Consider the following 24829-nt stretch of genomic DNA (forward strand, 5'->3'; position numbering starts at 1 on the left):
TCTTGGGACACACAGATGGTCGTGTGAGTGAACCCAAGATGTTGGGACACACAGATGGTCGTGTGAGTGAACCCAAGATGTTGGGACACACAGATGGTCGTGTGAGTGAACCTAAGATCTTGGGACATACAGATGGCCGTGTGAGTGAACCCAAGATGTTGGGACACACAGATGGCCGTGTGAGTGAACCTAAGATCTTGAGACCCACAGATGTTCGTGATAGTGAACCCAAGATCTTGGGACACAGATGGTCGTGTGAGTGAACCCAAGATGTTGGGACACACAGATGGCCGTGTGAGTGAACCTAAGATCTTGAGACCCACAGATGGTCGTGTGAGTGAACCTAAGATCTTGGGACCCACAAATGGTCGTGTGAGTGAACCTAAGATCTTGGGACCCACAGATGGTCGTGCGATTGAACCAAGGATGTTGGGACCCACAGATGGTCGTGTGAGTGAACCTAAGATGTTGGGACACAGATGGTCGTGTGAGTGAACCCAAGATGTTGGGACACACAGATGGTCGTGTGAGTGAACCTAAGATGTTGGGACACACAGAAGGTCGTGTGAGTGAATATAAGGTGTTGGGACACACAGATGGTCGTGTGAGTGAATATAAGGTGTTGGGCACACACAGATGGTCGTGTGAGTGAATATAAGGTGTTGGGCACACACAGATGATCATGTGAGTGAATATAAGGTGTTGGGCACACACAGATGGTCGTGTGAGTGAATATAAGGTGTTGGGCACACACAGATGGTCGTGTGAGTGAATATAAGGTGTTGGGCACACACAGATGGTCGTGTGAGTGAATATAAGGTGTTGGGACACACAGATGGTCGTGTGAGTGAATATAAGGTGTTGGGCACACACAGATGGTCGTGTGAGTGAAACCTAAGATATTGGGACACACACACAGGGGAAGCCGAGTGAATGAAACCTAAGATGTTGGACTACACAGCGAAAGTCGTATGACTGAAACATAAGAACAATGTCAAGTTGACTTCAACCGTGGTGAGAAGATCTATGTCGGAGAAACACTGGTCATTAGACCACCCATCGATTATGATTCCCGTAACGTGATAACATCCTCACATAGATCTCACACATACATGACAAGTACGTGACAAAACACGCACACGCGCACGCAGACGCACCACCACTAAGACCCCCGCCTTGTTAGATCTCACACAGACAAGACATGTTCGTGAACACACACACACAACCACACACACGCACATACACACACACGCACACGCACACACCACCACAAAGACCCCCGCCTTGTTAGATCTCACACAAACAAGACATGTTCGTGAACACACACACACACAACCGCACACACGCACATACACACACACGCACGCGCACTCACCACCACAAAGACCCCCGCCTTGTTAGATCTCACACAGACAAGACATGTTCGTGAACACACACACACACACACACGCACACGCACACGCACACGCACACAAACTAAAAAGACCCCCGCCTTCTTAGTCGTGTACGTGAAGCTGAGGTTGTTAGGATTCACTCAAAGACACGGAAACCACAGGTTGTGAAATCGTACACAGACCATGACATTCCCATGGATCGAACGAAGTCAGGCCTCACACATACGAACCCATGATACGAGTATCATTGCACCAACATTGTTAATTCCATTCTCCAAGTGAAACCCGCGTTGTTTGGCCTCACACAGAAAGTCATGTTACAATGTGAAACCCGCGTTGTTTGGCCTCACACAGAAAGTTATATTACATTGTGAAACCCGCGTTGTTTGGCCTCACACAGAAAGCTATATTACATTGTGAAACCCGCTTTGTTTGGCCTCACACAGAAAGTTATGTAATTACATTGTGAAACCAGCGTTGTTTGGCCTCACACAGAAAGTTATATTACATTGTAAAACCCGCGTTGTTTGACCTCACACAGAAAGTCATGTTACAATGTGAAACCCGCGTTGTTTGGTCTCACAGAGAAAGTTATATAATTACATTGTGAAACCAGGGTTGTTTGGCCTCACACAGAAAGTTATATTACAAAGTGAAACCCGCGTTGTTTGGCCTCACACAGAAGGTTATATTACAATGTGAAATCCCCCGTTGTTTGGCCTCACACAGAAAGTCATGTTACAATGTGAAACCCGCGTTGTTTGGTCTCACACAGAAAGTTATGTTACCATGTGAAACCCGCGTTGTTTGGCCTCACAGAGAAAGTTATATTACAATGTGAAACTCGCATTGTAAGGACTTCCACTACATTTATTTATATTTTGACGCCACATTCAGCAGTAGTCCAGCGGTCTGTAAATAATCAAGTCTGGACCAGACAATCCAGTGATTGACATCATAAGCAATCGATCCACGCAGTTGGGATAAGATGACATGCATCAACCAAGTCAGCGAGCCTGACCACCCGATCCCGTAAGTCGCCTGTTACGACAAGCATAGTCGCCTTTTACGGCAAGCATGGGTTGCTGAAGACCTATTCTGCACCGGATCTTCACAGGTCTCTCAGATTGTGAGGTATTTTGACATTCTGAATCTTTGTTTCATGAATGGTATCACTGGGTGTCACGTCAAGCCATAGGTGCCGGCTTCCTTTAAGCCTTAGTGGCTTGGTTTACGAATCCACTGAACTTTGGAAAACTGGGAAATGAATCAATCAAGTCAGCGAGCCTGACAACACCATCCCAGCCGCCTCTTACGTCAAGCTTCAGGGGTTCCCATGTTACAATTGATACCAATGTTGCTACGATTCCAGTGAAGATCCGGGTAAGAATGGGTATTCAGTCGCAAGAGGCGACTAACGGGATCTGGTGTTCATGCTCGCTTACTTGTTCGATGCATGTCATCGTATCCCAATTGCGTAGATCGATGCTCATGATGTCAATCACTGCATTGTCTGGTCCAGACTCGATTATTTACAGACAGCCGTCATATTGCTGGAATAATGCTGAGTGTGGCGTTAAACAACAAATAAACAAACAAACGAACGAACACAATCTGAGAAAGAAAAGCCTAAACCGAAAGTCCATAAACACCCCTTTAAACCTGTGCAACACACAAGAGAACCTGTGTGGCGGGACTACTGCTGGATATGTATTGTCTCGCTTCGTTTTCCAAATTACCTCACGCCCGTCTGTTTACTCTTGGATGAACGCCCAGAGTTGATGGAGGTGATTGGCCCTTGGCCTTGATGAGACCTATGATGTCAGATAAGTTAACCATAACTGATATATGTATGTAGACGGTGTCGGCTGGTTACAGAAGTTTCCTGAGGGCCCTCTCCTGCGCGCAGTCTGACGTCTGCCTTCCGCCATAACGACCAGTCTCTCCCATTAGCGGCACCGTGCTGTCTATTGTATTCAGGTGAGGAGCGCCCATTGCTGCACGTCTTTGGGCGCCACACAATGCAGACCTATCCGGATTCAAACCACAGACCCTTATGTCAAACTGACGTACCAGAGAGCAGCTCGAATGTCAGACATACACTGCTGATCACGTTAGTTAGAGACTATTTATACACAGTCACAGCTAACTTAAATGTAACGGACAATACATAATTCGTTTTCTGCAAAAAAATGCTTTGACTACAGTGGTGATTATGTTAGACGTGCGTTATTTAGTTATACGTCTAGACTACTGGTAGTTTCCAAATAGCAAGAAAAACTACAATATTGTGAACATAGCAAACGTATTTTTCAACAAATGGGTCAAAACACATATTACAAAAAGTCTCAATTAAGTACATGAATGAATGTTATGAAATGTTATCAATTGAATGCTATGAAGTGAGCACTGCTTATACAAGTCAATGCTACAGTTAGTGTATTGTGTTTTGTTTTATCCAAGATGGCGGACGTTTCTGAAGCGAAAACGTCTTATAACGAACAACGGATATAACGAACTTATTTCTCCGGCACCTTGTAGTTCGTTATATCCATATTCTACTGTAGATACGAGTTGTCCCTAACTGAAGTATTCTATACAAAAAAGGGAAGGCAGGGCCGTTGATTAAAGTGTACATGGAGATGACTGTGAACAGGAACGGACATACGAGCTTTGGGACCCGATGACCTCTTGTAATACTCTTTTCCGAACTGATACTGTTGATGCGCCTGGACATTCCAGCCTTATCACGAAAACAGTCCTCCTTTAAGGATTGTTCCTGGTAACATAGAGTTGTGATAAGACCAGATGGTTGAACTTCAAGGATGATGCCACAGTGATTATCGAGGCTGTTTACTTTTCATTGTCTGTATCCTGGCGTGCGTTGGGCATTGCAAGCAGATATTCCTCGGAAACAGTTTTACTCTATACAAATGAAGACCCATCGCATTGCCTTAGCTTTAACAGTTCATCGAATCTCCACAATTATCATGGACAGGTTGAAAGCATGATCCGATTTGGGGTTACCCATGCCAAACCTTATTGATATAAAGTTCAAAATCATAAATAATATCATTCAAGATACAAATACGTTGACACACATATAAGCCCCTAGTGATCAAATACCAGTGTACTATAAAGCACTCTATTGACAAGTCTTGGTCTTTGGCTGCCAAAGCCGTCTACATTTGGGCATGCACAATAACAAGGGTGGAATGAAAGAAAATACATCACCAGGAATATCAACAGAGAGTTGGCCTACGACGTTCGTTATCTACAAAGCAATTCTGTCATTCCATGGATGTCCTTGGTATGAACCTAGCGCACAATATGCTCGTCTTTTGTCCATGTGGTTTTGGAAATGATTTTCCCATGTCTACTCAAGCCACATTGATTGAGCGTTATGGACAATCAATTATACTAACACATACTCTATGGTAAATTCGGTTGGGAAAATATTGTCACTGCTCTTTGAAGTCTGGAATAACATTCAGACTAGCCTCGAGATTTACAGTTTCATGATATTCATGGAAGCCAGCTTTTATAACTTTATATTATGTACAGCCTTATTCAGCCATGCAAGCCTTTTAGTACAAATAGCCCGATATACACCGAGATACTTCAGAAATGTAATAATGCTCTTGACACTTAAGACCAAGTAGAGTGCTGTTTATATCCTACATAGTGTGTCGTAAGTTAGCTAACACTATTCACTTCATGTCATAGCGCTGGTTGCAGTCTTGTAACTTAATAACACTTTTCACCAGGCACAGATAAAATGTAGTTTATACCTTGTAGCAAGTGTCATCGGTTCCATTGGTGGTTATTTGCAACAGTATATATTTATGTCTACCTATCTTCGTGTTTACCTTACTTAAAACATCGTTTAACATTACTGAAACCTGGCAGAAGAAACAAGCAATTAACCATTGCCCATGCATATCAAAGCATTAGATACAAACAGAATTATCATTCCTACCTGAAGTCATTGGTGGTATAGTGATCGTTTTAAAAAAAAACAGGGTAACATAATCATAAAATATAAGACTCAAGAAGACAACCAACAGATTGTTCCTGATGTTTGTTTCTTTGTTGTTTAACGCCTCAGCAATATTCCAGCTGTAAGATGGCGGTCTGCAAATAATCAAGTCTAAACCAGACAATCCAGTGACTGACATCATGAGCATCGACCCACGCAGTTGGGATACAATGACATGCATGAACCAAGTCAGTGAGCCTGACCATCCCCTTAGTCGCCTCTTACAACAAACATAGTCACCTTTTACAGCAAGCATAGGTTCCTGAAGACCTATCCTACCCCGAATCGTCATGGTCCGGTGGGTTTGAAGTCACCATACACCTGGACAACTGTGGAATCTTGCTTTACATGCTTTCACTCACTAGACCAAATTATTTACATGTTGCCTTGATGTAGTTGGAATTGTGCTGTCAGCAGCATCAAACAACATTACTCTCACACACTCACTCCCAGAAGCATAAGAAACCATTGACCATGCTGCATATTATGCAGGTAACTTTCTTCAAGAACAATCACAGAAAGGTACCTTTTAACAATTTACAAATAGAAACCTTCATTATGTTTGTGTGTTGGGGATGATCTGTAACAATGGGCACACCAACCAAATCACACCAGCCAAGTCAGGCATATTCTGACATGGTATACCCCAAGGTTCCATCACAGAGAAGAAACCAACTTTAAGTGCATATTATGACATAAAATCACCCAAACACTCAATCAGTCAAATTGGACAAAACATCATGAATCAGGTGTAAGTTCAAATTATTTATTTACAAAATGATACAATTTATTATCATAGTTACATGATGATAGCCTTGTTTACAATACATTTGTACATAAAGGTTGACACCTCAAATATACATGCACATATACAAGAGGTTGTTGTGCTTCAGGCTGCATGTACTAATTGTCAAATTAATTCAAATTCAAACTGATCAAATGCATTATTACATTTATTAATTATATATGACAATTTTCTTTTGATGTGTTTTATTCTGGCAAGCAATCTGTGTTTGAAGAGTGTCCTAGTCCATAAACAAAGTACTACCTGTAGACATGACATTCATCCTCTAATCAGAAACAGCTGCAAACACCGACATCATCTTGGTCCCAGTGTCCATTAGCCAATGACCATACTAAAGGTTAAGCTGACACGCTGTGGTATAACTGGAATGATGTTATAACAATGAATAAGCGGCGTTAAACCCAACTCACTCACTCACTCACTTAGGTTGCTGAAGACTACCATATTCGACGTAATAAGCGCCCAGGGCGCTCTCAAAATTAGAAATAGGGGGCTCTTATTAGAATATTATTTTGGTGGAAAAAAAAAGAAGATTTTAAAAAAATTTAAATTTTGTGGTTTATGCTGACAGCCTGAAATGCTCATGTACGACAGATATATTTTTCCAGAATTTAATTGCCAATAATAAAGGATGCATATAACACATGAGTGCTTATTATACGCGAATAGGGGAAGGAAGCGGTACATAATATATGCGAATAGGGGTCAGAAGGGGTGCTAATTGGGATTGTTCAGTAGCCAATATATAAGAAAATCTCGACGTGGGCGCTTATTAAGGCGAGGCGCTTATTACGTCGAATACGGTATTCTACACCGGATCTTCATGGGTCTCTCAGATTGTGAGGTATTTTGACATTCTGAATCTTTGTTTCATGATTGGCATCACTGGGTGTCATGTCAAGCCACAGCAGCCTGCTTCCTTTAAGCCTTAGAGTGAGTGAGTGAGTGAGTTTGGTTTTACACCGCTTTTAGCAATATTCCAGCAATATCACGGCAGGGAACACCAGAAATGGGCTTCACTCATTGTACCCATGTCAGGAATAGAACCCAGGTCTTCGGCGTGACAAGCAAACGCTTTAACCACTAGGCTACCCGACCGCCCCTTTAAGCCTTAGAGGCTTCATATGAACAATACGATAAACATGCTTAATTGTAACTGCTCAAATAGAATAGAACATGTATTTATTCATTAAGTTCCTTCAGGAAATAGCTGTAGTATTTGGAAGTACATTCTTAATTGTTTGTTGGAAACATTAGAAAATTATTAGCATGGTTTATATTTTCCAAACTGAAGATGAGGAACATTCACAAAGAAATATCACAGCAAAATGTTTTACATAGTATGTCATGTCGAGAAGTGGGAAAATATGCATGCAAAATGTGATCCAGTGTGGATTGGGAAGGTTGTAGTGACATTTTCATACAGCTGATGATATAGTGCATTAAAACCCACAATACTGACTTCCATTACATCAGTTCGATCAGAGACTTTCCAAGTATATACAGTAACCTATGGTTATAGTGAACTAAAAGGGACGACTAATTTTAGTTCGTTATAACTGTAGTTTGTTACAAGAACTTACACAGCCTATACACAGCCAATGAACAGGACCAAAAAGTAGTGCGTTATATCTGTCAGTTCTTTATAACTTTCTTTATAACAGTTCGTTATAAACGTAGTTTACTGTAGTCAATATGCTCAGACTGGAAAGGCACTATAAAGTAACATTACATTAGGCCACACTTTATTAATTTTATGTTTCAGGGATATATTCCAGCTTTTCCACAAAAGGTTGGTCGAAATAAAAAATAAAATAACAGCTATGTCAATCATTTATTTATTTACATGAAAGTCGTTCTGCAGTGGAGTTAAAATTGCAGCTGGCTTATTGAATCTCTGATAGTGATGTAGACATGGAATTGATATATATATTTTTCATTGTATCAGAGGGTCATTATTACCAGCAGGAGAAATAATAAAAAAATATTTTTTGTTTAATTTATTTTCTCTTAGTGGGGTGGCGGGCCCGTGAAATGAAAATATAAAATGTGTGGCGTAATTAACATCATCAATATGAGTAAGCTGTTAGGCTCAATAGGTCATTCATCTTTACCTTCTGTAATGCAGAAGGATTTTATTTATTTAATAAATACACAAAACTATTTTCTGTTCCTCATAATGATCAATCATGATGATGTAAATGGACATTAGTTGAAGATATATATAATTTTGTTTTGTACAAAACTTACATGAGCTTAAAATATACATGAAATAATAAATATATACTCAATTACTCATACAAATCTTTATAACATTAAAAATATATATGAAGGAGCAGTTCCCTTGCCTTTTTGTGTTGAAAGGAGTTCATGTTTAAAGTCCAGACAACTTAATGTCTTGTTTTATGAATTCTCTTAGTCAATTTGAAAGTTGCAGGAAGCAATATGATAAAAAAAAAGGAATGTTCTCTGGTTGAGATGAGGTTAATTTCATAAAAACAAAATGTTTCGCAGAACGCGTAAAAGAAGACATAATTTGGTGTGGACTACTTACACGTTGACACTAGAGAAAACCAGTATCTTGTATAACCCAGATGTGTCAGTTTACACACACAAGCAGATTCTTAAAGGTACAACTTCCATAAAATACAGCCAATCCACACTTCTATCCAACAGTATTCTCAAGATATTGGTTTTCTCACCAGATCACCTTAACAAACTTACAAAAATACATCAGTAATAAACATATGTCCATGAGCCAAACCATCACCTAGTTATATGCCTATAACATGCTCAGTTCCGATGACGCTGCCTGTGGTCTGTATCCGGAACACTGGGTCTGAAGCAGACCACCTGAGACCTGTGTGAATAACAGGTGTAAAGGTCTAATCATCACCATGACGATCTCCCAGCTTGTTGATTGCTCCAGATACACGTTCTTGTGTGAGCACACCCAGCCTCCAGCATGTGTAGCGATGTAGCTGAGAGGCCAGGCAGCCCCATCGAGGGCCAGACTTCAGCAGACAGTGCACAGACATCCAGACAGGGCACAGACACAAACAGGCAAGCTCCTGAAACCAAACATATTGTTCTGAACACATGATCATGTCGAGTTTTAAATGGAACTGCACCTAACGTTGTCTCAATGTCCAACAAAAATATTGTGCTGAGGAATGTAGAATACATTTTGGTAAAGAAAATATAGTGTTTTGAGTTTGGTTAAAAAGCAAGAACTTGGCAACACATTTTGTTTCTTCTTCAAATTCTCCTTGTCTAAACTTGTGGAAGTATAAATGTTGAATGTTGCCATATTCCTGTTGGGTAGCCCAGCAGATGATGTGTTAGCTTTCAACACAAAACAACCATCCCAACCCTGTCTGAGCCAAATACATGCTAAACCTATAAACAGAACATACCAGCCACAGCAGTGAACATATCAGGGGATGCAAGCCACAGCTGTGAACATATCAGGAGATGCAAGTCACAGCTGTGAACATATCAGGAGATGGAAGCCACAGCAGTGAACATATCAGGAGATGCAAGTCACAGCAGTGAACATATCAGGAGATGCAAGTCACAGCTGTGAACATATCAGGAGATGGAAGCCACAGCAGTGAACATATCAGGGGATGCAAGTCACAGCAGTGAACATATCAGGAGATGCAAGTCACAGCTGTGAACATATCAGGAGATGGAAGCCACAGCAGTGAACATATCAGGAGATGCAAGTCACAGCAGTGAACATATCAGGAGATGCAAGTCACAGCAGTGAACATATCAGGAGATGCAAGTCACAGCAGTGAACATATCAGGAGATGGAAGCCACAGCAGTGAACATATCAGGGGATGCAAGTCACAGCAGTGAACATATCAGGGATGCAAGTCACAGCAGTGAACATATCAGGAGATGGAAGCCACAGCAGTGAACATATCAGGGGATGCAAGTCACAGCAGTGAACATATCAGGGGATGCAAGTCACAGCAGTGAACATATCAGGGGATGCAAGTCACAGCAGTGAACATATCAGGAGATGCAAGTCACAGCAGTGAACATATCAGGAGATGGAAGCCACAGCAGTGAACATATCAGGGGATGCAAGTCACAGCAGTGAACATATCAGGAGATGCAAGCCACAGCAGTGAACATATCAGGAGATGCAAGTCACAGCAGTGAACATATCAGGGGATGCAAGTCACAGCAGTGAACATATCAGGAGATGCAAGCCACAGCAGTGAACATATCAGGAGATGCAAGCCACAGCTGTGTACATATCGGGGATGCAAGCCACAGCAGTGAACATATCAGGGGATGCAAGCCACAGCAGTGAACATATCAGGAGATGCAAGCCACAGCTGTGAACATATCGGGGATGCAAGCCACAGCAGTGAACATATCAGGGGATGCAAGTCACAGCAGTGAACATATCAGGGGATGCAAGTCACAGCAGTGAACATATCAGGAGATGCAAGCCACAGCTGTGAACATATCGGGGATGCAAGCCACAGCAGTCAACATATCAGGAGATGGAAGCCACAGCAGTGAACATATCAGGGGATGCAAGCCACAGCAGTCAACATATCAGGAGATGGAAGCCACAGCAGTGAACATATCAGGGGATGCAAGCCACAGCAGTGAACATATCGGGGGATGCAAGTCACAGCAGTGAACATATCGGGGATGCAAGCCACAGCAGTGAACATATTGGGGATGTAAGACACAGCAGTGAACATATCAGGAGATGCAAGTCACAGCAGTGAACATATCGGGGATGTAAGACACAGCAGTGAACATATCAGGGGATGCAAGCCACAGCAGTGAACATATTGGGGATGCAAGCCACAGCAGTGAACATATTGGGGATGCAAGCCACAGCAGTGAACATATCAGGAGATGCAAGTCACAGCAGTGAACATATCGGGGATGTAAGACACAGCAGTGAACATATCAGGAGATGCAAGTCACAGCAGTGAACATATCAGGGGATGCAAGTCACAGCAGTGAACATATCAGGGGATGCAAGTCACAGCAGTGAACATATCAGGAGATGCAAGTCACAGCAGTGAACATATCAGGAGATGCAAGTCACAGCAGTGAACATATCGGGAGATGCAAGTCACAGCAGTGAACATATCAGGGGATGCAAGTCACAGCAGTGAACATATCAGGGGATGCAAGTCACAGCTGTTTATTATATCAGGGGATGCAAGCCACAGCAGTGAACATATCGGGGGATGCAAGCCACAGCTGTGAACCTTTGTACAAGAGGACGTATTGCTTCCCAGTTATCAATCTTTTATTACTATGAATGAAAGCATCTGTAAAAGAATATAAGCCATTAAATATCACTCTGTGTACTGTGATGTGCACTGATGATACTTCTAGGGCCTTCTGGTACACTCGGCTGTGTCTAGATTCATGGCTGAAGGCGGGAGAGTTACTCAATAAATGTAAAGGTGTTCCCACTGCACAGAGGCCTCAGTGCCAGTGAGTTTGGCAGTTTGATGGAATCTGTTTGGTTTGTTTAATTTTGAAGACCTGTAGCTGCAAGTGCTCGATGAAGTGCATGAAGAAAGGAACACTTGAATCAAGTATGATATGATGCAAAGAGTTCCCAGAAGCTATAAGCAGCTACAGTTGTGTCATTCCAGGTGTAGGATTTCTCATAAAGTGAAGAGCTTCGTTAACACGTACAGAAAGGTAGGGGGTTAAAGCAGGTGGGTTGGGGAACTGGATTTACTGACTTGGACTGAATGTCCTTGGTAAAATCAGGTCAGATGGATCTTGTGGGGTGGAAGAGTGGGGATAAGGGCAGGTGGGTTGAGGAACTGGACTACAGATTTGGACTGAATGTACTGGGTTAAATCAGGGGTGGGTTTTGTAGGGTGTATGTGGGGTGGAAGAGTGGGTATAAGGGCAGGTGGGTTGAGGAACTGTACTACAGATTTGGACTGAATGTATTGGGTTAAATCAGGGGTGGGTTTTGTGGGGTGTATGTGGGGAGGAAGAGTGGGGATAAGGGAGGTGGTTCGAAAAACTTGATTACAGATTTTGACTGTACTGGTTTAAATCAAGTCATGTGGATATTATGGGATGTATGTGGGATGGAAGAGTGTGATTAAGGGCAGGTAGTTTGAGGAACTTGATTCACAGATGTGGACTCAATGACCTGGGTTAAATTGGGCCATGTGAATTGTGTGGGGTGGAACTGGATTTGGAGGCAGGTGGGTTGGGAACTGAATTCACAGATTTGTACTACATCAGGTGATAAAGCCATGACGAAATTGAGGTTGAAGGCAAGTGGTTTGTAGAACTGTGTTTACAGATATTGTCTCCAACATCAAACTGACAAGCTATGACATAACTGGACTAAACACACTCACTCACAAAGGAGGAGAGCCACAAGTTTGAACCAGAACTATAGTGCACACTGAACTGTACAACAATCAACGTTAACCTTTCACCCCAAAATTGTCAAATTCCCCATAACCATACAAACAAACTCAAAATAAGTGACAGTATCCCCACAATGATCTTTGACTTATCTTCTTCCTAGCTACGCAAACGCATGCCGTGACTTCATTCAGTTTCTACCAGCCATCTTAATGTTGTACGATGTAGATAAGATCTAACCACATGGTCGGAGGAAGCAGTGATCGCCCACTGCACTGGGGCTTTATTGGCAGATACAGGCCATGAATTAGGAGAACAGAGCAGCAGGAATCGACTTTTGAACATAACACCCTACAAAAATAAATCTCACAATTTTATGTCATCCTGTTTGTCGGAAACACAAATGAAGGAAGTGGTGAAAAGATGGCAGCCTGGAGATCTTCAAGACCGTCTCAAACACTCAAAGAATTTTTTCTGACACATACACTAATTCTTGATAAGATTGGACCTGTTAAGGTAACACACAGAGCTGTCTCAAGCAAAACTCCTTCAAGTAGCCTTGAAGATGAAAGGGGGGAGATTGGAGACGATGTATTTGACTTGTCATAAACATCTTGTGATGGATGCGATTGGCTGCCAACACATCCTGCGATCTCTGCAGGATGCAAAAAGCTTTGGACATATAATACTTCGTCCAGGTAATAAAAAAATAAGATCAAATGTCAAAATTATTCTAAAGATCCTACTGCAGTGTGGCCAATCTGGATGGGAACACTAAAAATCTCTCCCTGATTATTCTCAGAGTGTACATCACAGTGAGTGATGATAAAACTGTGAAAATAGCTTAGTTTGATGGAGAATTAATCTGTGAAAAATGGAGATTTACATCCAGAGTAGCTCTAAGATAACTTTATTGTCTGACTGCAGTCACTTTTTTTATGTCTTACTTATTATGTTTTTAATAATCAAAATAACTTCAAATGCAGAGTGCTCCAGATTGACTTCAATACTATGGGCAAGGAAACCAACCGCCTGTTAAATTATAGAATCCCACTGAACAAAGTGATCTTAGCAATAAGACAATTGGTACCCCATATTATAACACTGTTTTTGAAACAGGCTCAGGTTTTAGAGGTGTCTGCACAGGAAGTCGACCTTTATGATGTGACACTTTTCCCAGGAAGTCGAACAGCGGATTCTTTGATATTCATTGTTGTTACAAAGTGTTTTGATGAAGGATTAACATCGGTCACTGATGTCTGTTCAGCAGATTTGATTAACATTGGTCACTGATGTCTGTTCAGCGGATTTGATTAACATCGGTCACTGATGTCTGTTCAGCTGATTTGATTAACATCGGTCACTGATATCTGTTCAGCTGATTTGATAGATGCAATATGCATCACTCCCTACTTTCGGACCATGCAGATCCAGCTTGTACAGAGCTTGTAGGTCTGTCCTACTGGTATATTTAGTGAAGTGAGGTGAAATGGGGTTTAACTTCGCCTCCAAGATAATTGCACTTATATAGCGACGTGCATGCACGTGTGTGTGTGGCTGCTTGAACTAGTCCGGACTGATGCCGATTTATAGTGCTAGCTCACGGAGATACCATGCCGCAGTTTAACATGAATTCCCCACTCAGACACAGTATACTGACTCCGAGCCAACCAGTCCTTGTTTTAGCCCCTAAATGCTGAGCGTCAGACAGGGTAACAACAAGTACCATCTTTTAACGTCTTTTGGTATGACACGGCCGGGGATCGAACTCCGGACCTTCCGCTCTCCGGGCGGACGCTCTACCTCTAGACCACGGAGGCGGTGGTATATTTAGTGATTGTATATATGTATCTCAAAGTCATATACCGTATTCGACCCATTAAGCGCCCAGGGCGCTTAAAAAAAGACAGAAAGGGTGGGCGCTTATTGGGGACAATTCAGGTCAAATTGGCGTAAATTCCCCCATAACTCACCGTTATTAACAGCAACCACGGTCAGATTACCGCTATTGACGCCTTGAAACGAACTTAAGTTGACAGAGAATGGATACATATATCATATATGCCATACTTTGAATCGTTAAAAGTCATTTTTGTTTTTGTTGGACGATTCTATGTCAACACGTAATTCTTGCGATCACGCGATCACGTGCACGGGAGCACAGACGGTGACTGGTCAGACTGGTTCCATGTAAAAAATAATACCCAGCAATAGCGATCAGCTATTATATTATTCCTGATAAAAAAATAGTTTCAAATACAACTTTGGCCGATCCTTGCATTTAAAATCCTGTAAAGTTATATCATTGGGTGTGTCTTGACCGACTCACCGGTAGATTCCAAGAAAACGTGTGTACAGCTGATTGCTGTGTCCGGCTTAGTTTACGAGAAAATGCACAAGGTAATATTAATCCCTGGATATAAAAAGATGCCTAGCTGAACAAAAAATACAATTTAAACGGTATATCAACATGTCTGGTGATTTTTTTATCTCAAATTTTGAATTTGTATACTGACGAAGTTTCTCATAACCCGTTCGTTTGCCGGACTTCGCTGAAGGGGTACGGTGTAATTTTTTTCTGCGCATAATATTCAAAGTCACAAATATCTAAAATAAACAGAATACAGTCATGCCCCGCTTATACGGACTTCAAATATCCGGAAACTACGGTTCCCAAACAATTTTCATTTAAAATGAAATAATTACTATATAAATTTTCGGAACCGGGAAGGGGTGGGGGCGCTTATTGGGGGAGGGGCGCTTAATGGGTCGAATATGGTATATATCTATGTATTTGTGTGCATGACTGTGACATGATAATGATATATAAAATGGAAAATATAAATCAGAAATGCCACAATTTTGTGTTTAGTGATGTGTGTAGTCTGGACTAACGGCTTACAACAACATGCGAAATGGTCTATTGTACCGCTAAGCCTTCATTCGCCTAAATTTCATGAAGTCGCCCAGGGGGATTAACCTACCCATGTCCAGTCGATGGAAAGTCGACTTCGTCTGCATAAACCATTTCAGAGAGCCAACAGGCTGATAAGTTTTTTTCTAGGGGCTAATGACTTGTTCCGTAAGTGAACCACATTCATATGTCTTTCAAGATCTTATTTTACAAATTGTTATTTCACTCAAAGGTTCTCAAAATAACTTTCTATTTCAAAATTATTACTACCATCAAAGACAGAATCTAAGTAGCGCCAAAACGGAAACATTATCAAGGAAGTTGGAAGAAGAAACCTTCTATCCAAAACTTAGCAGTAATTAATCCATGGTAACCATATCTTTATTACAATGAACTTTGTGACTATGTAACTGAATGCAGGTACACTACTGTTGAAACCTAATGTTACCTTGATTGCCACTGAATAGTGACTGTCCAGGACAAGAAGTAATGAGTGAGTCACCAGTCTGTAAATAAGTCTTGGCTATGCAGACCAGTGGTTGATATCACAAGCAACAATCCATGAGATTAGACACAGAATCAGCCAGGTCACAAATTGTGACCATCCCGTCCTCAGTCGTCAGAAGGAATATCAGAGCATGGGACACCAGAAATAGTTGTCATTGTTTGTAATTCTAAGAATACTACCTCTGTACATCATAGTAAATATTCCTGCAATATGACTAACATCACACTAAAACATCCTTAGAGTTTCAACAGACGTCCTCTTCAGTGTTAGCCATCCCAACTAGTTGTTAGGCAAACTGTACCTCTTGTAAAAAGCCTTTGCACATGGCAGAAAGGGTCACTTCTTTCCAATCGCAATATCCACTAGATGCAGATAGATTGGGGAGGTGGGAGGGATTACTTCCTGATGTAATAGAGGTAGTTTTCTTAGAATTACACACAATAATAACTATTTTCTGATAATTCCTTGAATACCCTAGCTCTATTACATCACAGCCAGAATACACCAGCAGGATTGGTGGGATTTGACATATAGTGATCCAGGATAGCTGACTGTAATAATGGTAATAATACATAGAAACATTCAGAGTGAGTGAATGAGTGAGTGAGTGAGTGAGTGAGTGAGTGAGTGAGTGAGTGAGTGAGTTGTGTTTAACGCCGCTTTTATCATTATTTCAACTATATCACGGCGTGTCAGCTTAATGTGGGAGGAAAGCCCGAAGTGATGCAGGTCTCAGACGTTTACCACTTCTGTGAAACCCACGAGCACGGGTATGTTGCTGACAAATCTAGAAACATAATCGGGGCGAACCGGGATTCGAACCCAAAATCATAGTGCAACTCTGCACAGCGAATCGTGGTACCTTAGATGACTGGGCCACCCGTGCCCCCAGAAACATTCAGAAAATGTACAATACCTTACTACTTTCTTTGTAAATAGCGTGTTATTTGGCATCTTCATGATGTCACTTCTGGTCTATGACGTCACTTCTAGTGCTTGTGACATCTCTTCCGGTTGTGATGATATCACTTCCCTTTCTATGGTTGATCCTTCTGGTTCCATTGACGTCACTTCCAGTAACCTGACATCACTTCCTTCTATGACATCACTTCCAGTAACCGACATCACTTCCTTATATGACGTCACTTCCAGTAACCTGACATCACTTCCTTCTATGACGTCACTTCCAGTAACCTGACATCACTTCCTTCTATGATGTCACTTCCAGTAACCGACATCACTTCCTTCTATGATGTCACTTCCAGTAACCTGACATCACTTCCTTCTATGATGTCACTTCCAGTAACCTGACATCACTTCCTTCTATGACGTCACTTCCAGTAACCTGACATCACTTCCTTCTATGACGTCACTACCGGTTGCTTTGAAGTCATGTACATTGCTAACAACAACTATTCTGTCGTCACTTCCACTGAATCGTAGATCATTTCCAGATATTAGTACGAAATCCTGTGTTTACCAGGCTGACAAAGGATCAAGTGGTCACCTTACATTATTAGGTTGCAGTATTGGATTTCTCACCCCACTCTCCAACAATAGAACAAGTCACTGGGATACTATAGCCTGGACGGCCCTGAAGTTTTTGGTGATAGTGGTTTTCATCTGACCTGTAACAGTAACCTGCCATGAGATAACTTAATCCACAGAAGGCTTGCTGGAGATGAATAAACGTTTCCTGATGCGACGATGGTCTTGCATTGCTGTGAAGTAATACTTAAGTGCTTGCACTGGACATAAAAAATTGTCTGGAGGGTCCGAACTTCTGCCTAGATCAGAGATGGAGTATTACTGATGACCTAATGGACCTCCCACCATGGTCTTATTTTTGGCAGTGAACTCTGGAAGATCCCGCAGAGTGATCCTACTCCAATCATTTGCATGAAGCTCTGACACTCTAGTCGATGTTACCATGGAAAGAAAAAACATACAGTCTTCTTAGATGCTGGCAGAAGAGTTGCCTTATGCATAGGCCCATGTGATGTTTCCATATGACCAGACAGGACGACAGAAAATTTCCACTTGGGATGTTTTGACTTCCTCCAGTTGAAAATGACTTCATGGGCTGATTTAGAACAGATGGGTGCTGATGGAGACCGATGGTAACCAGAGGACCGATGGTAACACTGATCAGAAACCCTCAATCGTGTCATGTCTGATATTCTTCTCCTGGTGTAGATGTAGCAGAAAATCTGCTACCATAGGAAGAGCGCTCCAAACCACTTCATCTCTGCCCCTGTGCCATTGGTTGGTGCAGATGGTGGAGGAGGAAAGTATCCAGACTAACAAGGTGTGTTGGTATCCAAACAATCAGAGAGTCCAGACTAAAAAGGTGTTATTGTATTCAAACAGAGTATCCAGACTAAAAAGGTGTTATTGTTTCCAAACAATTAGAGAGCCCAGACAAACAAGGTGTTATTGTATTCAGAGTGTCCAGACTAAAAAGGTGTTATTGTTTCCAAACAATTACAGATTCCAGAGTAACAAGTAGTTATTGTATTCAAACAGAGTGTCCAGACTAACAAGGTGTTATTGTATTCAAATAATCAGCATGTCCAGACTAACAAGGTGTTATTGTATTCAAACAAACAGTGTGTCCAGACTAACAAGGTCACACTTTATATTCCACTAGCAGTGGGTTAGACAAAGCTGTCCAGACTAGAAATTAGCACTGTTGAAATAAAAAGGGAGCTTCCTTTTGCTCGGTACTGTATAAAGTAGATCCATGTATTTTTCTGTGTATGTAGACATTGAAGAGCGATACCCTTGTCCATATCTGTGTGCGATCTTTGATATATTACGTGAGTATGTCTGTCTATATCTTAATTCCCCATTACCTGAAACACAATCTTCAAACCTGGTTAATGGGAGGAGATCAGAGAACTTAGGAGCAATTTCGAACAATATCTCGCATTGTGTTATGAAAGCTCTAATCAACCTCCCATCTAAAGTAGCCACTTTATTCCTGGCAAATGACGGAGACAAGTAAATACTCCAGTCAGTGGTTGATAGCATGAGAAAGTCATGTTTGTTTTTTATTTAACGTGGCAACAACAATATTCCAGCCAAATGACAGCAGCCTGTAAATGATTGAGTCTGGACCAGACAATCCATTGATAGATATTGTGAGGAAGGATCCGCCTGTCATGCTACTAGCCAAATGAAGGCAGCCTGTAAATGATTGAGTCTGGACCAGACAATCCATTGATTGATGTGAGGAAGGATCCGCCTGTCATGCTAGAAACCAAATGATGGCAGCCTGTAAATGATTGAGTTTGGACCAGACAATCCATTGATATATATTGTGAGGAAGGATCCACCTGTCATGCTACTAGCCAAATGATGGCAGCCTGTAAATGATTGAGTCTGGACCAGACAATCCATTGATAGATATTGTGAGGAAGGATCCGCCTGTCATGCTACAAACCAAATGATGGCAGCCTGTAAATGATTGAGTCTGGACCAGACAATCCATTGATAGATATTGTGAGGAAGGATCCGCCTGTCATGCTTCAAGCCAAATGACAGCAGCCTGTAAATGATTGAGTCTGGAGCAGACAATCCATTGATAGATATTGAGAGGAAGGATCCGCCTGTCATGCTACAAGCCAAATGACGACAGCATGTAAATGATTGAGTCTGGACCAGACAATCCATTGATAGATATTGTGAGGAAGGATCCGCCTGTCATGATTCAAGCCAAATCACAGCAGCCTGTAAATGATTGAGTCTGGAGCAGACAATCCATTGATAGATATTGTGAGGAAGGATCCGCCTGTCATGATTCAAGCCAAATGACCACAGCATGTAAATGATTGAGTCTGGAGCAGAAAATCCATTGATAGATATTGTGAGGAAGGATCCGCCTGTCATGATTCAAGCCAAATGACCACAGCATGTAAATGATTGAGTCTGGAGCAGAAAATCCATTGATAGATATTGTGAGGAAGGATCCGCCTGTCATGATTCAAGCCAAATGACGACAGCATGTAAATGATTGAGTCTGGAGCAGAAAATCCATTGATAGATATTGTGAGGAAGTATCCGCCTGTCATGCTACAAACCAAATGACGACAGCCTGTAAATGATTGAGTTTGGACCAGACAATCCATTGATAGATATTGTGAGGAAGTATCCGCCTGTCATGCTACAAGCCAAGTCACAGAGCCTGACAACCGATTCATTCTATTGCCTCTTATGACCAGCATCGGTTGCTGGAGACGAAATCTAACCCGGAATCCCTAAGGGGACATGAATAATGATCCAAGTCCATGGTGAATGATTACATACATAGAGTGAGTGAGTGAGTGAGTGGGTATGGCGCTACTCCGCTTTTAGCAATATTCCAGTAATATCATGGAGGGGGACACGAGAAATGGGCATTACACATTGTACCCATGTCGGGCTTCGGCTTGGACGAGCAAACGCTTTAACCACTAGGCTACCCGACCGCCCCCTGACATACGAAGAGAATATATATCATATCACTATGTTTACGACACAAGTGTCTAAATACCAGAATTTAGGAACAAGTGTCGAAAACATAGTATGACATGAACATGAATATAATGTTCTATTAATTACCGAAGAAGATGTCTACAGAGACAAATTTTAGTGTTTACCTATAAGGACAACAAGTCGCAACAGCAGTGGAACCACAATTTGTTGAATGACGTCAACATCTTTAGCTATAACATTGTTTCTAGTATGACGTCATTCCAACCTCCGTCACAATAAGATTCGAATGACTCGTTTCGTGACGTGATATGACCCAAGTGCACATAAGATTTTTATGATATGTTTGCCTTCGTAGGTAATATAATCTGCCATGTGACTGACTGTAACAATTCAATCCTCACTTTATGCTCCTCGGGCTCTAGGACAAGTTGGGGTGCTGGGCTGGGGTGCGACTACCCACACAGACTCAACACGGGCATTCAACATGTTGTATTCGCTTTGCCATGTTTTTGTTCTGGTTTTCAAGGGGTATCTGGATGACATAATTCAGCTTCATGGAACTGCTGACAAAGTTCTTAAATTAAGTGAGTGAGTGAGTTGGGTTTTTAACGCTGCTTTTAACAGTATTCCAGTTATATCGCGGCGTGTCAGCTTACTGTGGGAGGAAAGCCCAAAGCGAGGTCTCAGACATTTACCACTTCGGTGAAACCTACAAGCACAGGCATGGTGCTGACAAACCGGGATTATTGGGGCGAACCGGGATTCGAACCCACAATTATAGGTTTCTGGCGTGCCCATGGGACGCAACTCTGCACAGTGAATCAGGGCGCCTTAGACGACTGGGCCACCCGTGCCCCCTCTTAAATTAAGAAAGGAGGGGATGAATGAATATTGCTTAACGCTGCATCAGCCATATTGCAGCTCTTTGCATGGTCTCAAGGTTTGATGTAGCGTCCAAGGCTATTGCACTTAAATAGCGATTTGCATGCATTTTTGTATAGCTGCTTGTACTAGTCCGGACTGATGACGATTTATAGTGCTAGCCCTCTCAGATACGATGCCGATTGCTCAGACACAGTATACTGACTCAGAGCCGACCAGTCCTTGTTTTAGCCCAGGCAAAGTAACAATAAGTACCATCCTTTAACGTCTTTTGGTATGACGCGGCCAGGAATCCAACCTCAGACCATCCACTCTCCAGGCAGACGCTCTACCACTTGACCACGGAGGCAGTTGCCTCAAGACAACACATGCGTGACAATATTATTGATGACATGACACTACCACGTGTCCTAATGACACATTGCATAACATAATGTTATCAATCTCAGTAGCAGATCATTTCCACATGCATGTCTTCCTGTACGGACCAGAGGTAGCTCCATGGTTCACTATCTGAAGAGCTTGGTAATAGACCGTATCAGATAACTATCAGTCATGTCCAGCATGTGGGAAATAGCCATAACTGTCACATCCAACAATCTTATCTCCCCTTTACTGCCCGAGCTGTCTCCGATGACCATAAACACAATTAGACGGCTGTGGAAGAGACAGCTATTTAGATAGTCAGCAGCTGGACTGGTGAGGTCATGCAGGAAATAGTCAGTGGCTTGTGTGTTTTACATGGTGTCAGTGTGAGTGCTCTTATGCTGGGGGTTGTAATATTCCAGGACAGCAAAATCATAGGGGGGAATCAAACCCAGGTTTTCGCTGTGAAGAGTGACTGCTTGATCCACTAAGCTAACCCATAATCACCTATTATGTGAGTTGTGGTGCGGTAGGCATTGAGTGAGTTGGGGTGAGGTAGGGACTGAGTGAGTTGAAGTGAGGTAGGCATTGAGTGAGTTGGGGTGAGGTAGGCATTGAGTGAGTTGGGGTGAGGTAGGCATTGAGTGAGTTGTGGTGAGGTAGGCATTGAGTGAGTTGGGGTGAGGTAGGCATTGAGTGAGTTGGGGTGAGGTAGGCATTGAGTGAGTTGTGGTGAGGTAGGCATTGAGTGAGTTGGGGTGAGGTAGGCATTGAGTGAGTTGGGGTGAGGTAGGCATTGAGTGAGTTGTGGTGAGGTAGGCATTGAGTGAGTTGGGGTGAGGTAGGCATTGAGTGAGTTGGGGTGAGGTAGCCACTGAGTGAGTTGGGGTGAGGTCGGCATTGAGTGAGTTGGGGTGAGGTAGGCATTGAGTGAGTTGGGGTGAGGTAGCCACTGAGTGAGTTGGGGTGAGGTCGGCATTGAGTGAGTTGGGGTGAGGTAGGCATTGAGTGAGTTGGGGTGAGGTAGGCACTGAGTGAGTTGTGGTCAGGTAGGGACTGAGTGAGTTGGGGTGAGATAGGCATTGAGTGAGTTGTGGTCAGGCAGGCACTGAGTGAGTTGGGGTGAGGTCGGCACTGAGTGAGTTGTGGTCAGGTAGGGACTGAGTGAGTTGGGGTGAGGTAGGCATTGAGTGAGTTGGGGTGAGGTAGGCACTGAGTGAGTTGTGGTCAGGTAGGGACTGAGTGAGTTGGGGTGAGGTAGGCATTGAGTGAGTTGTGGTCAGGCAGGCACTGAGTGAGTTGGGGTGAGGTAGGCATTGAGTGAGTTGTGGTCAGGTAGGCATTGAGTGAGTTGGGGTGAGGTAGGCACTGAGTGAGTTGTGGTCAGGTAGGGACTGAGTGATTTGGGGTGAGGTAGGGACTGAGTGAGTTGGGGTGAGGTAGGCACTGAGTGAGTTGAAGTGAGGTAGGGACTGAGTGAGTTGGAGTGAGGTCGGCATTGAGTGCGTTGGGGTAACGTAGACATTGAGTGAGTTGGGGTGAGGTAGGCACTGAGTGAGTTGGGGTAACGTAGACATTGAGTGCGTTGGGGTGAGGTAGGCACTGAGTGAGTTGGGGTAACGTAGACATTGAGTGAGTTGGGTGTGGATATCCTGATTGCAGTGAGAGAGGGTTTGGATATCCTGATTGGTGTGGGGGAGGGTGTGGATATCCTGATTGGTGGGAGAGAGTGTGGATATCCTGATTGGTGTGAGAGGGTGTGGATATCCTGATTGGTGTGAGAGAGGGTGTGGATATCCTGATTGGTGTGACAGAGGGTGTGGATATCCTGATTGGTGTGACAGAGGGTGTGGATATCCTGATTGGTGTGACAGAGGGTGTGGATATCCTGATTGGTGTGGGAGAGTGTGTGGATATCCTGATTGCAGTGAGAGAGGGTGTGGATATCCTGATTTGTGTGAGAGAGGGTGTGGATATCCTGATTGATGTGAGAGGGTGTGGATATCCTGACTGGTGTGAGAGAGAGAGTGGATATCCTGATTGCAGTGAGAGAGGGTGTGGATATCCTAATTGGTGTGAGAGAGGGTGTGGATATCCTGATTGCAGTGAGAGAGGGTGTGGATACCCTGATTGGTGTGGGAGAGGGTGTGGATATCCTGATTGGTGTGAGAGAGGGTGTGGATATCCTGATTGGTGTGAGAGAGGGTGTGGATATCCTGATTGGTGTGGGAGAGGGTGTGGATATCCTGATTGGTGTGGGAGAGGGTGTGGATATCCTGATTGGTGTGGCAGAGGGTGTGGATATTCTGATTGGTGTGAGAGAGGGTGTGGATATTCTGACAAACCAATGGCCGGCCGGAAGCACCAGCAGAATCTATAAACTACAAAGTACACCACATCTCACCACTGTAGACGCAACACTAAAAGTAAACCACTCACTCAACATGCTTCTGGGCATGTCAACTCACTCACATGTATGTCTCAGGGCTTTTTGTTGTAAGGCACTGCCACTATCACAATGATAGCAATGAAGAGGAGAACGATGGCAACCCAGTAACCTGAAACGAAAAACAGGACTGTAATGACGTTGCTTCATTAATCTTCATATTTTACAGATTCCTTGGACAGATTTACATTTTCATAACCTTCAACCTGCTACCTGGTAAGATACCTATTAAACTAGCATCATTCCATACTAAACATATATTTGTCCTTCTCATCATGATAAGAAGTAATTCTGGCTCTGACTTCCTGACTGTTCCTTGTAGCATGAGCTCTATATAATACTGGGGCGGTCGGGTAGCCTAGTGGTTAAAGCGTTCGCTCGTCACGCCGAAGACCCGGGTTCGATTCCCGACATGGGTACAATGTGTGAAGCGCATTTCTGGTGACCCCCGCCGTGATATTGCTGGAATATTGCTAAAAACGGCGTAAAACCATACTCACTCACTCACTCACTCTATATAATACTGTAATCATGTAGTACCCTAACTAATTAACACAGCAAGCTTAACACACTCAGGTGTCTGAGCTTTCCTAACTCCTGTCTTCATC

General features: G+C 42.8%; 1 protein-coding gene across 1 annotated transcript in view; it reads right to left on the minus strand.

Annotated features, from left to right (window-relative positions):
• Positions 1 to 8848: 8848 nt before the first annotated feature.
• The window catches only part of LOC139469410 (syntaxin-8-like), a 61950-nt gene continuing 45969 nt past the window's right edge, over positions 8849 to 24829 (minus strand). Inside the window, exons 8-9 of the mRNA XM_071251573.1 lie at positions 24248 to 24333; positions 8849 to 9309 (exon numbers count right to left, since the gene is read on the minus strand). Of these exons, the coding sequence (XP_071107674.1) occupies positions 24257 to 24333 (77 nt within the window). The 3' untranslated portion in view covers positions 8849 to 9309; positions 24248 to 24256. The remainder of the gene's footprint in view (positions 9310 to 24247; positions 24334 to 24829) is intronic.

This window comes from Haliotis cracherodii, unplaced genomic scaffold (genome assembly GCF_022045235.1).
Source record: "Haliotis cracherodii isolate W230 unplaced genomic scaffold, xgHalCrac1.p SCAF_2, whole genome shotgun sequence".
In the NCBI taxonomy this organism is placed as follows: Eukaryota; Metazoa; Mollusca; class Gastropoda; order Lepetellida; family Haliotidae; genus Haliotis; species Haliotis cracherodii.